The following is a 12,305-nucleotide window of genomic DNA, read 5'->3' on the forward strand; positions in this document are numbered from 1 at the left end:
AATTTCATGGATCTGGCATTATATGAAATCTATATCGATTGCATCTAAGCAAAAGCACATCCATAAATGACAAATACAACGAGAGCAAAAGAAGTTGGATTTTTTTTTCTCTTATGAGAGCTGCTTACATACAAAAATGTCAAGCTTAAAAATGGTCTCTTAAATATTGTTAAAACAGGTTTTTCAGGCAGTCCAGGGATGTTTGATTCAGCTTCCTAATCTATGAGGGTGATGTCCTAGAGGGTAACTATGGCCTTTTCTAGTGGCCTTAGAAGATAGCAGAACCACAGTAGTGTAAAGAAGCATGGGGAAAGATGTTGGTGCATGGTTTTTAGGATCCCCTTTAAAAGGGTCTCTGACCCCTTTGGGATTTATGTTGTCAAGATGACATTGAACTGGGAGACTAAAGACCTGGGTTCTAATCCCAGCTTTCACCACTAGCTGGCAGTGACTTTGGAACAGGTCCTTTTATCCTTTCCTGACCTCATCACTAAGTAGAGAGGGTTGTGTTGGATTTTGGAGGCCCTTGCTGTGATCTTTTTATTTTTTATTTATTTTTATTTATTCATGAGAGACACAGAGAGAGAAGTAGAGACACAGGCAGAGAGAGAGAGAAGCAGGCTCCCTGCGGGAACCCTGATATGGGACTAGATCCCAGGACCCCGGGATCATGCTCTGAGCTGAAGGCAGATGCTTAGCCACTGAGCCACCCAGGTATCCCCCTTGCTCTGATCTTTGATGGGTCTATTATTTCATAATGGTTTTTACTTCTTTCTTTCAATGCCCAGGTATTATCCATGCAGCAGAGGAGAAGGATTGGAAAACTGCATACTCCTATTTCTATGAGGCGTTTGAGGGTTATGACTCCATTGATAGCCCCAAGGCCATCACATCTCTGAAGTACATGTTGCTCTGCAAAATCATGCTCAACACGTAGGTGCACGTTAACTTGTGGCTATGAGAACTCAAGTTCTTCACCTCTGTTTCCTGCCATGCAGACCTGGCTTGCACAGGGAGTTGGGCTGGTTCGAAGTAGCAGCTGCTGCCTCTGGTGCTGGCTGATGTAGAGTGGGAGGATTGAAGGTGTTCCAGAGCACTTTTGCTTCCTAGTCTTTGAGAATCGTGGAGACAGATTAGATAAATCTCCTTTCCAGACTCTTGGAGTGTTCATATCATCCTGTTAATTATTCTGACCAGGCAGTTGCTGAGCACCAGAGGGCCTAGAAACAGCTTAGTGTAGCACTGGCCAACTGGGCCACCCAGAATGGGGTGGGTTAAAGTATGAGTGAGGCTAGGGAACAACAGCAAGTAGGATAAATGTTTTTATAAGGAATTCTGCAGAACTTATCTATATTCTGTGGGAATAAGTATGATATTGACTAGGACTTTTTGGATCTTTGGATTACACAGGGGTTGTGTTTTAACAAGACCTGTTGTACTGGGATTTGACTTAAATTTATCATTCTGCCTGTTGGGTCTGTTAACTTTTGGTACATTCAGTGTGGCTTTCTTTTTAATGCTGGAGTTTTTCTACTCTTCAATGCTGAGCTTGGGCCTAGAGTGGCGAAAGCCTGGCTTCTGTGAGGTGAGGGACATACAGGTTTAGGGGTGGGGACTCTTACCTCCATGAGCAGTCATCTCAGTGGAATTCTGAGAAAAAGAAATTTGCCTAAACTTATACTTAGAAGCATAACATCCTGGAGCAGTGACCAAGTATGTCTTTTTTCTTTCTAGCCCAGAAGATGTCCAGGCTTTGGTGAGCGGGAAGCTTGCACTGCGGTATGCGGGGAGGCAGGTAGGGAATACCTTGACTGCAGTTATGATCTCTGCCCACTGTTGAGGCCAGCATGTTGTCAGTCATGATGCCTGGTGAGACCAGTGCTTTTCAGTCTCCATTCTATATTCTCCATGTGGCCTCCCACTCCTCCCTCCACCCTTAAGTTCATTCCGTGTATTTTCTATACTGGTCAATTCTTGGCCTGGAGAGTTAGTGTTTGGTGCTTTTATAGACATCAGGTGGTTTGAGGGAGTTATAGAACTGAACTGAGGCATTTGTATGAGTTAGGCTACTGTTAGCTTTGACCAAAAAATTTATCTGTCATGAGCCTGACTTGTAAACTTAACATGTGCAGAATATGAAAGCTTGGATTCTCCAAGAGTCTGGAACCTGGTAAAGTCTGGTGTACTTTAGGGAGGTGCTTTAAGAAGGTCAAAGTGCTTGGTGCAGAAACTAGGCTTTGATGGCTCACCCAAGGGCTTTTGAGTACCTTCCCACTCATGTCTTGAGTTTTGAGTGTGGTGCAAGAGGCATTTGAAAGTAGGTAGCTCCCTTTTGTGCCTGAGTAGGTATGAGTATGACCTGTGTAAAGGAGGACTCAGACACTTGGACCATGCCTTCTCTGTACTTTGTTGGATTATCACTAGTAAAGTAAAAGTAATCTTTCTAGATTTCAAATGCAGTTGTCTCTGAACAATAGACTCATGAACTCTTTGGAGGAATGGCCACAATAGATGGTTTCTTCTTTCTCTACAAGTGGCCCTGGTTTGGGGCTCCTACTTTGGCCACAGGTATAGTCATTATTACAAAAGTGAAGGACTCACTGCCCTATCTAGAATCAGAATTGAAGACATGGGCTAAGAGAGACCAAGTGTCTAGGACAGGATCAGGTAACTATTAAATGATGGAGCCAGACTTTGAACTTGGGTTATCTGGCTCTTAGTTCTAGGCTTTTCTCATTATGACATTTTCTCTCTCTGGGACAAATACTGTGACACACTACACTAATGGTTAGTTTTGCACTATTTCAAACTCTGCCTTACGACATACCATCTTTATGTAAATGCATGGGCTGTACCAGAGAAGCTACTTCTGGTCATTTGGACCTTGATGACAGCTTTCAAGTAGGAGTTAGGACAGACTCCCAGAAAGATTGTAGATTTCTTGCTGAGTGAATGTGCCTTTTATAATGAGGCTAGAAGTTTACCTCAACCACTGATTGTACCTTCATCTCTCTATGGCATTTTAACATTGAGTATATAATATGTAGAATTTTGGTGTCTCAACCCTAATGAAAGTAGATCTTGGATCTTGCTCTGTACCAAACCTAGCAGAATGAGACTTGGAAGCACAGGTATGACCAGGTCTAAGGGCAAGAAAGTCAGTGGGCTTTGGGAATAAGGAGCCTTGGAGGAGGGGGAAAGAGATCACAGTTCTCTGGTCATTTTTTCTTTTAGCTTGTCCTCTTTGGTGAATGCCATATAAGGGCCTTTTTTCTTTTTTCTTTTTCTTTTTCTTTTTCTTTTTCTTTTTCTTTTTCTTTTTCTTTTTCTTTTCTTTTCTTTTCTTTTTTCTTTTCTTTCTTTTCTTTCTTTTTTTCCTTTTTTTCCTTTTTAATTTTTCTATTTCCTAGTATTTTTAAGTCATTTCAGATTTCAAAGGGAGACTGGTGGCACACTGGTGGTGGTCTAGCTTTTCTTCCAGGCCTCTGAAGAACATTTGTGGGGTGGGTTCTTCCTTGTAGCCAGAAGTTGTGTGGACATAGCATACTGCTTAAGGCATATATTGGATGGGATGTGAATGTACAGAATAGATCACTGTCACTGTTTTTCTCTTTACTCTTAGACAGAAGCATTAAAATGTGTGGCTCAGGCTAGCAAGAATAGATCACTGGCAGATTTTGAAAAGGTAAGCAGGGTATTGGGTTGGTAGGGAATGGGTGGAGGAGAGGGGCATTTACTTAAAAAAATCTCTTTATTTGTAAATAATTATAGTTTCATAAGAATTTTCAAAGACTGTACCCAATGATCCCATGTATTACTCATCCAATTTTCCCCAGTGGTTGCATTTTAATTATAGTACAGTATCAAAACCTGGAAATTTTATACAACAAAACTTGTTGAGTTGTAGTACCTCATTTATATATAGTACCTTTCAGTTTCAAAAAGTTCTTTTATCTGGGCGCCTGGTTAAGTGTCTGACATGATCCTTGGGTCCTGGGGTCGAGCCCCATGTTGGGCTCCTGCTCATCAGGAATTCTGCTGCTCCCTCTTTCGCTGCTTCGTGCTCACTCTTGCTCTACTCTCTCAAATAAATAAAATCTTTAAAAAAATGTTCTTTCATCCTTTTTCACTTGGATTTTTTTCTTCTCTCTCTCTCTCTCTCTCTCTTTTTAAAGATTATTTATTTGAGAGCAGGGTGAGTGAGAGAAAACATGAGTCGGGTGGAAGAGGGAGAGGAAGAAGCAGACTTCCCCTACTGAGCAGGGAGTCTGGTGCAGGGGCTCATTCCCAGGACCCCGGGATCATGACCTGAGCCAAAGGCAGATACTTAATGACTGAGCCACCCAAGCTCCCTGTCACTTAGATTTTTCACAACAAACCTCTTCTCTGCATTTTATGGTTGAGGGAGCTGAGCCTATGGTTCAGGGAGAGTGCTTGAAGCCCCACAGCTCACGTGTCAGGCCTCAATGCCAGGCCTGGCACTTATTTTGCACGCCATGGTCATAGAGTTTCCTTCAACTCCAGCAGTGCCAGCTCTGCTTCTCTTGTGGGCGTGAGAAAGAGTCTTGCTATGTGCACATGGACCAGAAGACACTTCCCGAGGTTGATGTTCCAGGCTGGCTTTGCCTCCTGTGCCTTTTACTCATTGTTAGCCAAGGTTTGAAAAGGGGAAAAAACATGCCTAAGCAGTAGAGTGAGACTTTGTATATTCTCTTCTGAGCCTCTCTTCTCCTAGTCTCAGTATAATGACCAACTTAAAAACAAATGTAGATCTAGAAAGAAAAACTTAATTGTGGATAGAGGCTAAACCATTTGGCTCTGGCTGTCTCCAAGATTCCACATCTTTGTTGAGCTTTCTTGCCAATTTCACTTCCTTACTTGGCATGATTTGCTTCTTCTCTTAACACCTTGTAGCACAGCTGACATGAGGCTGGATATTTAGACCATTCCTCAAAGTAAATAAATTACATACATGAATAAACAAAGTAGACTAGATCATTTTATCCTAAAGTTTGGGATGTTTGATGGGGATAAGGGTCTGGGATACATGAGGGCTGAACAAAATTAGGTGTTTTGTTTCCTGTTAACTGCAGAACTATATGCTGATGTGCTCATAAAACTCCATGAGCCAGGGGATCCCTGGGTGGCGCAGCGGTTTGGCGCCTGCCTTTGGCCCAGGGCGCGATCCTGGAGACCTGGGATCGAATCCCACATCGGGCTCCCAGTGCATGGAGCCTGCTTCTCCCTCTGCCTGTGTCTCTGCCTCTCTCTCTCTCTCTCTCTGTGACTATCATAAAAAAAATAAATAAATAAAAAAAAACAACTCCATGAGCCAGTTGTGGGATTAAGCATTTCCCATTATTTTTTATTTATTTTTAAAGAGAGAACACAAACTAACACACACGGAGGGGGAAAGGCAGACAGAGAGAATCTTAAGCAGACTCCATGCCCATCCGGACATGGGGCTCAATCTCACGCCCCTAACATCATGACCTGAGCTGAAATCAAGAGTCAGACGTTTAACTAACTGAACCACCCGGGTGTCCAAGCATTTCTCATTATTTAATCGCAGAAAAAAAATTTTTTTTTTTCATGGAGACCCTGTTTACTCTTTGGGATACATGCGGAGAACTGCTTGTGTAGTATCGGGCTTACATGGTTTGGGCTGTCAACATGAGGCCTTCTGACAGAAAGGTGGTGCCTAGAAGGGTCTCCATCTTTTAGTTCCTGATATTTCCTTTCCTTTGCCTTCTGGCATAACTTTTCTTTCATCTCAGATCCTCTAGAGCTTCAGTCAGTTATGTGTTTACAAGGCCCAGCAAACTACTTAGGAAGCTAGGAGTAGCGTGACTTTAGGTGCTTCTCTGTGCCAATCTCTGTGACTGGCTTTCTTGGCAGGCCCTGACAGATTATCGGGCAGAGCTCCGGGATGACCCAATCATCAGTACACACTTGGCCAAGTTGTATGATAACTTACTGGAACAGAATCTGATCCGAGTCATTGAGCCTTTTTCCCGAGTTCAGGTAAGGACCCTCTTGGGGACTCTGATTCTTTGGCTAGCCATTCTGTCTAGTCCCCTCCGTTCCCACGTGTCCAGAATAGGAACTTGCATCCAAGGCTGTGTCTGGTGGGCAAGAAGGCTTGGGCTTTTCTTGCCATAGGAATAAGTGTTAAGGAAATTCTATGGGATGGAGGCCAGTGAGATTGCCCTGCTCATCCTGAGTACAGTCCCCTCCTTGCTTCTGTAGTCACCGTGCATGTGGTAGATGTCTGTCTACAGTGGGTATGTGGGACGGGAATGTGTGTTGTCTAATGGTGAGAGGCCTAAGCATGACCAAAGAGAGTTTGGCCCCACGTTAGAGGCAGAAGTAGGACTCTCAGTGTCACTGTCTCTCTGCCTTTTCTTGTAGATTGAACACATATCTAGCCTCATCAAACTCTCTAAGGTAAGGAGTCCTGAGCTTGTCTTGGGGGCAGGGACAGGGAAAGGGGCTGGGGAAGTGGTTAGCATTTGTACTCAATGGGCCTTGTTGGAAAGTCCTCAAACTTCATGGTGTGGCGTGGGGACTGTGAGCTCAGAGCTCGAGTTTCACTGTTGCTGTTTTATTGACAATCTGTTTGCCCTTTTGTACAAAACTTGTGTCAGTGTGATCTCTGACTAGTGGATACCGATCCCTTTAATCATATGCTTTGATTTTAGGCCGACGTGGAAAGGAAATTATCACAGATGATTCTTGACAAGAAATTTCATGGTGAGTAACAGTGGTGAAGCAGTTGAGGCATCATGCTCTTGTTTATCTTGAAAGATGTTCCATTTATTTCACCTGGTAGCTCCCTGGGATCCTCACCATACTTATCCCTGTGATGAGAGTATGCATAATAAATATGCACAAATGGAACACGGAGATGATTTCTGATTCTCCTTCCTGGAGAAAGGGAGGCAGCTAGGGAGCGGGCTGCTTCTCAGGTGCCTTTGTATCTCATCCCTTCATTTACCTGGGTTGCCCTTTTGTTTCCTACAGGGATCTTGGACCAGGGGGAGGGTGTCTTGATTATTTTCGATGAACCCCCAGTAGATAAAACTTACGAAGCTGCTCTGGAAACCATTCAGAACATGAGTAAAGTAGTGGATTCCCTCTACAACAAAGCCAAGAAACTGACATAGGTGAGTGCCGGCTCTGGGACCCAGCCCGGGCAGCGCCGTCTTCTGCCTGTTGAGACTGAAAGCCTCTGGGTGGCCTCGCAGCTTCCCCGATTGACACTGCTCTGTCTTCTCTTGCAGAGTTGGATCTGTAGCGGTCCTTTGGAGAGTGTGTGTGGCGGGAGAGTGAAACCTTTGGGGAAAATGCTAGGAGATTCTTTTTTCTTTTTGTTCTACTTTTCGCTCGGAAAGTTTTTAAATCCTCATTTGGTGCATCTGTATTCCAGCCAATAGGTGTGCCAGTTTTCATGTAATCTTTACTGGCCCAACTTGGGAGTGGGGAAATTGCTTAAAAAAAAAGAAAAAGAAAAAAAAAAGGTTATTCTGAATAAAAGGAAAAAGGCTTACACTACCTAAAGCTGTGCTCTCTGCCTCCTGGGAGAGGGCCGCAAAGCCAGGAGCCTCGTCAACCACTGGGGCTCCTAATCCACCTGCTGGGCGTCACCTCTCCTCCTCTTCAGAATTGGGTGTTTGCCTGACCATCAAAGCAACGACTTTTTATTGTTTGTACTGAACCAAAACAAACAACTGTGTATAGACTGCTATTTTCTTTTTTATTTGAAATGAGGCGTTTTGGTGTTCTTTCCCCTGCCACATGGCCTGTCACCTGCCCTTCCCCCCCAACAATGGCTCCAGCAGACTGGCCCGAGGGCCTGCCGCCGCCGCCGCCACCGCAGCAGCACCTGCACAGCTCCGAGCTGACCTGTGGAGGAATGGGGACGAGGCCAGGAGCTAGTGTCCACAAGGGCCACACGGGAGCAGTGTGGGCCCTCAGGGGGCCTGCTGTGCATGTGGCTCTTTTTAACACAGTAAACTAGATTAGACGTCAGTGTTTTAATTGCCCTCTCTGCTCTTCTCTCTGTCCCTTCTCTTTCCCCTCTCCACCAGGAGACCATCACATGTCTCTTTTCCTCCCTCCTTCCCCTTCAGGGGAGTCAGGCTGTCTGAAATCCATCAGCTTCTCTCCCTGTCCCACTCCTCCTCCTGCTGTCAGATGGATTTAGTCTTTTTTTAACCAAGTGAACATTGAAAATGAGACTGTGGGGTGTGGGTTTTCTTTTTTTTCTTTCGTTTTTGTTTTTTAAACCTTTGTTGTTGGGTTTTTGAGCAACCTCATGTCCCCCTCCCAGGGAGCTGCTTTATTTACCTCTTAGAAACTGAACGGCTGGGAGGTAGAGCGTTGTATTTCAGCATGCTTTGTGTTATGATGAGATCACGTAGTGAGGCTTTCGTGCCATTTGGGCAGGTGAGCTTCTGCACCTCTGCCGTGCCCAGCGATATTTCTTCCTCCTCATTTTTTTTGTCTTCTCTTTTCCTCCTCCCCTCATGCCTCCTTCCTGCTGGCCTCCTTTTCTCTTTCTTTTCCTTTCTCAGATTATCCTTCCAGGTTTTCGTAATAAATTTATATTTTGTAAAAGGATTTTGTTGTACCAGGTTTTGCATCCTCACTGAATCTGACTGGCTTTTACTTTCCTCTCCAGAATCAGGTTTTTGTTCTCAACATCTCTTCCCATCATGTCCAGTCACTGTTTTGGTTTTGGCACCATCAATATCAAATGTACAAACGGTTCTTGCTAACCAACACCAGGTATATCTGATGTTCAGATGAGTTCCAATAAAAACAATTTTTTTTTCAAAAAGTGTCCTTTTCTTGAGTGCTGGAGGGCTTCTGAACAAGTCCACACAGCTCAGTAGCCTTCTAGACTGGCCAAAGCTCTGGTACCATGTTTGCTTCATGGGAGACCTTTTGATCTGGGATAAAGTGGAGGGCTTTGAGGAAGAAATTTGATCGGTCAGGTCTGAAATGGGAAGTGGTATGCAGGCATCCTCCTGTTTTTCCAAGGCAACATGGTCCAGTGAGGGCACGGGTTTGGGCTGGAAGATCCTCTGCTGGTAGGTAATTGTGATGTGAAGGTTATATGAAGTCATGCAAGTGCCCGGAGAGGCCTGCAGTTGTGGTTTGGTTTTTAGTTGAAATCTTCAAAAGCAGTGAATTTTCATACTACCCCTTGGACCCTGGCTGCATTCTTCTGAGGGGCTCTGCGGCCACTGGGAAGAGGGGGTGGGCTCTCAGCGCCAGCTCCACTTGAGTCAGAACTACTTGTTACTCTTTCAGTTTTGTATAGTCTCTGTGTAGTTTCACTTGAAGACTTGCTTGCCTAAAGGACTGTAAGAACTATTCCAAAGGGATCCAGCCCTGGAGTTGGAGAGGAGGGAGGGTTTCCCAAGCCTACTAGGGCAGCCCCAAGGAGCTGAGGTGGCAGCAGCCTGTGGCTCCCTTTGTGGGTCTGATGACCTCCTCTAGACCCGTGCTGTCCATGGTGTAGCCACTAGCCACACAGGCCTCTTCAGTCTTTGATATGTGGCTAGTTGGAAGTGTGATGCATTGCAAATGTAAATACAAACCAGATTTTGATGACAGTATGAAAAAATGTAAAATAGCTCAACTTTTAAAATATATATGTTGAAATATTTTGAGCATAATGGGTTAAATAAAATATATTATTAAAATCCATCTGTTTCTTTTAATTTTTTTAATGTGGCTACTTGAAAATATTCAATTACCTATGTGGCTTGCATTTGTGGCTCACATTATATTTTTTTGGACAGTGCTGCTCTAGACCTCCAGGGCTGCTTTTCCTCCCTGGCCTCAAGTACTCTGGATCTGGGCACAGTTGAGAGGGTTGGGTGGCCCATAGGCTGGCCTGGGCCCCGTTTCTTCACCTGGGGACCCTCCTGGCACCAGTCTTAAGGGTGCTAAGACTTTCTGGTGTGCTAATGAGACAGCCGTGGTGTTGGGAGGAGAGGCTGAGGTGCTTGGCTCTGGAGCACTGCTGCGTACTAGTTATATAATCTGTGCTGCCCAGAAGGGCCACTAGATGCTGCTCTGTGATCCCTGAAGGAACAAAGCACGGCTTCCTCAGAAGCCAGGGCTTAGCCTAGCTTTATTTGGAGCCCTTTCTGGAGGGTAGCTGGCTGGGGCCTTGCCCTCTCTTTCTTGGGGTGGTATGGGAATGGGGCCATGCAGGGGTCAGGGATTCTCTGGTGACACATGGGAACACCAGCCCAAGAGCGCACATAACAAGCAGGCTGGCCCTTCTGGCAGTGAGAGGTAGGCTATAGGATAAAAGCCTGGTTGATGGTGGGGTTTGGAGCTCTTTCCTGTCGTTCTCTGAAGAATGGGAAGAATACAGCTCTGATTCGCTCAGCTGGGTCTGCAGTCTGGGCCTTGATTCTGCCATTTCTGGCACAGTAATTACCCTTTCTTCCTTGCCTTGCAATTGGAGCTGTGATGGGAGCTTGAGGGTGGTGGTGGTGGTGGTGGTGGTGATGGTGGCGGTGGGTCCCCTGAGACCGTGGGCATGGCAGGGCAGAGGGGTGAACAGGACTTCCAGACAGCCTCTTTCCTTAGTCACAATAGCAAGTGTGCTGGCAGTGCACATTTCATGCTGTGCTGCAAATGTGGCTTTGCCTTTGAAGTGTGAGGCAGTGCAGGCAGTAATGCAAAGACCTCTTCGTAGGTGCTAGGGAAGGCTGGCTGGACAAAGGCAAGAGAGGCTCCCGGAGTGTGGCCAGACCGGAAGAGGCCCAGGCAAGTCTGCTTCTTTGGTTTAGGAAATGAAGTGGGGTGAAGCGGGTCTTGGTACTGTCTGCCATGAATTGGAATAGTTAGAACTGAAATTTGTAGGTACAGGGAACGGGGTGGATCCAAATAGTTTTAAGGGGAGGATTACAGGCTTCGAAATTTAGGCATATTTTGGAAATGGAAAGCATTTAGCCTTTGCTCAACACAATAATCTGCAGGGGACCTGGAGAGACTACGGACAAAGGCTTGCTTGGGAGCTGGGCCTTTCCACCAGGGGCTGGCGCGGAAAAGGCTTTGCCTTGGAGAGGAAGACAGCCATTGGGCCAGGGGACCTCGGAGATGACTTCTTCAAGCTTACTATAGGAAGGAGGGTTGAGGACTGCAGCATGTCAAGAGCAAGCAGAGGTTGTATCGGAGGGAGGGGCACAGTGAGCTAAGGGCCAGCTTTTATCTAAGTTAAGATGACAGCTGCTGTGGATGTTTCAGAAGTAGCCCTCGGTGTAGAACAATGCATTTTTTTTCCCCCATTATATGGTTACCAAAGTCCCCAAAGCTTTCAATTGCTCCTATTGACAGAGAAATCGCTGGGTAGTACATATACAAATTCTGGCACTTTCTGACCTGATAGCAGCATTGTTCTGCGTGGGGCAGCAGGCAGAACTGTCAGAGCTGCCACAGGTTGACAGCCTCGTGGGCTGGTGTGGCCCGGAGTCCGGGAGTTGGGTAGTTAATCTGGATTACCACTTCCTTATCTTTTGGTCCAGAGGTGATAATCCGGATTAAGATACTGTTTGAATCTTCTGTTTCTCTGGTTTGTGGGCAACTCTAGATCAATTTCCAGACCAAACTAAAAGAAAAACAAGTGAAGAATAGCTCTTGTGAAGGATATGAATTCTTGTCCTTGAGGGCAGTTCTTACTAGAAGTCAATTTTACAATTTGGCCAGCATCAGGTCTTCAAATGATACGTGGTTAGCATGAAAAACAAATCAGAAGATCAGAGGATGGTTGGAAAAGCGGTTGCTTCAGTTTTACTGTAACCGATAAGAGGGCCAGGGGAAATGCGCAGGTCACAGTTGTGAAGGGCTGGCCCATCTCGGGGGCGCGGCTCACGGCCCTGGCCCTGGCCCTGGCCCTGGCCCTGGCCCTGGCGGGGGCGGGAGAGCCAGTCTGCCGACGACTCCTCTTGACCCAGGCTCCGGCCATTTCCCCGGGGTGCGGGGACCGAGGCCTCGGCCGGCCGGGGTGGGCGTGAAAGCCGATGGCACAGTCCAGCGGGATGCGAGTGGCTTCAGCAAGGCTTCGCCTCCGCGGCCCCGGCTCGGGGCCTTCCCCCTCGACCTCCATAGCTCCTTCCCCGGGGGACGAGGGTGTTAATGGGAAAAGGGGTCTCGGGAAACCCAGCCTCCGTGGATGGCTTCTCGCGCCGCAGCTGCGGCCCCGGCCCCGGCCCCGGCCCCGGCCCCGGCCCCAGCCCCAGCCCGGCGGGCCGCGCGTCGCCTGGGCGGGGACGCGGCCG

At 46.5% G+C, this 12,305-nt stretch overlaps 1 protein-coding gene across 1 annotated transcript in view; it reads left to right on the forward strand.

The window, feature by feature from the left end:
• Positions 1-8,842, forward strand: part of PSMD11 (proteasome 26S subunit, non-ATPase 11) — a 31,374-nt gene extending 22,532 nt beyond the window's left edge. The window contains exons 7-14 of the mRNA XM_077852146.1: positions 789-933; positions 1,735-1,795; positions 3,623-3,685; positions 5,899-6,024; positions 6,412-6,447; positions 6,702-6,753; positions 7,024-7,166; positions 7,284-8,842. Coding sequence (XP_077708272.1) covers positions 789-933; positions 1,735-1,795; positions 3,623-3,685; positions 5,899-6,024; positions 6,412-6,447; positions 6,702-6,753; positions 7,024-7,166 — 626 coding nt within the window. The 3' untranslated portion in view covers positions 7,284-8,842. The remainder of the gene's footprint in view (positions 1-788; positions 934-1,734; positions 1,796-3,622; positions 3,686-5,898; positions 6,025-6,411; positions 6,448-6,701; positions 6,754-7,023; positions 7,167-7,283) is intronic.
• The last annotated feature ends 3,463 nt before the right edge of the window (positions 8,843-12,305 follow it).

This window comes from Canis aureus, chromosome 16 (assembly GCF_053574225.1).
Source record: "Canis aureus isolate CA01 chromosome 16, VMU_Caureus_v.1.0, whole genome shotgun sequence".
Lineage (NCBI taxonomy): Eukaryota > Metazoa > Chordata > Mammalia > Carnivora > Canidae > Canis > Canis aureus.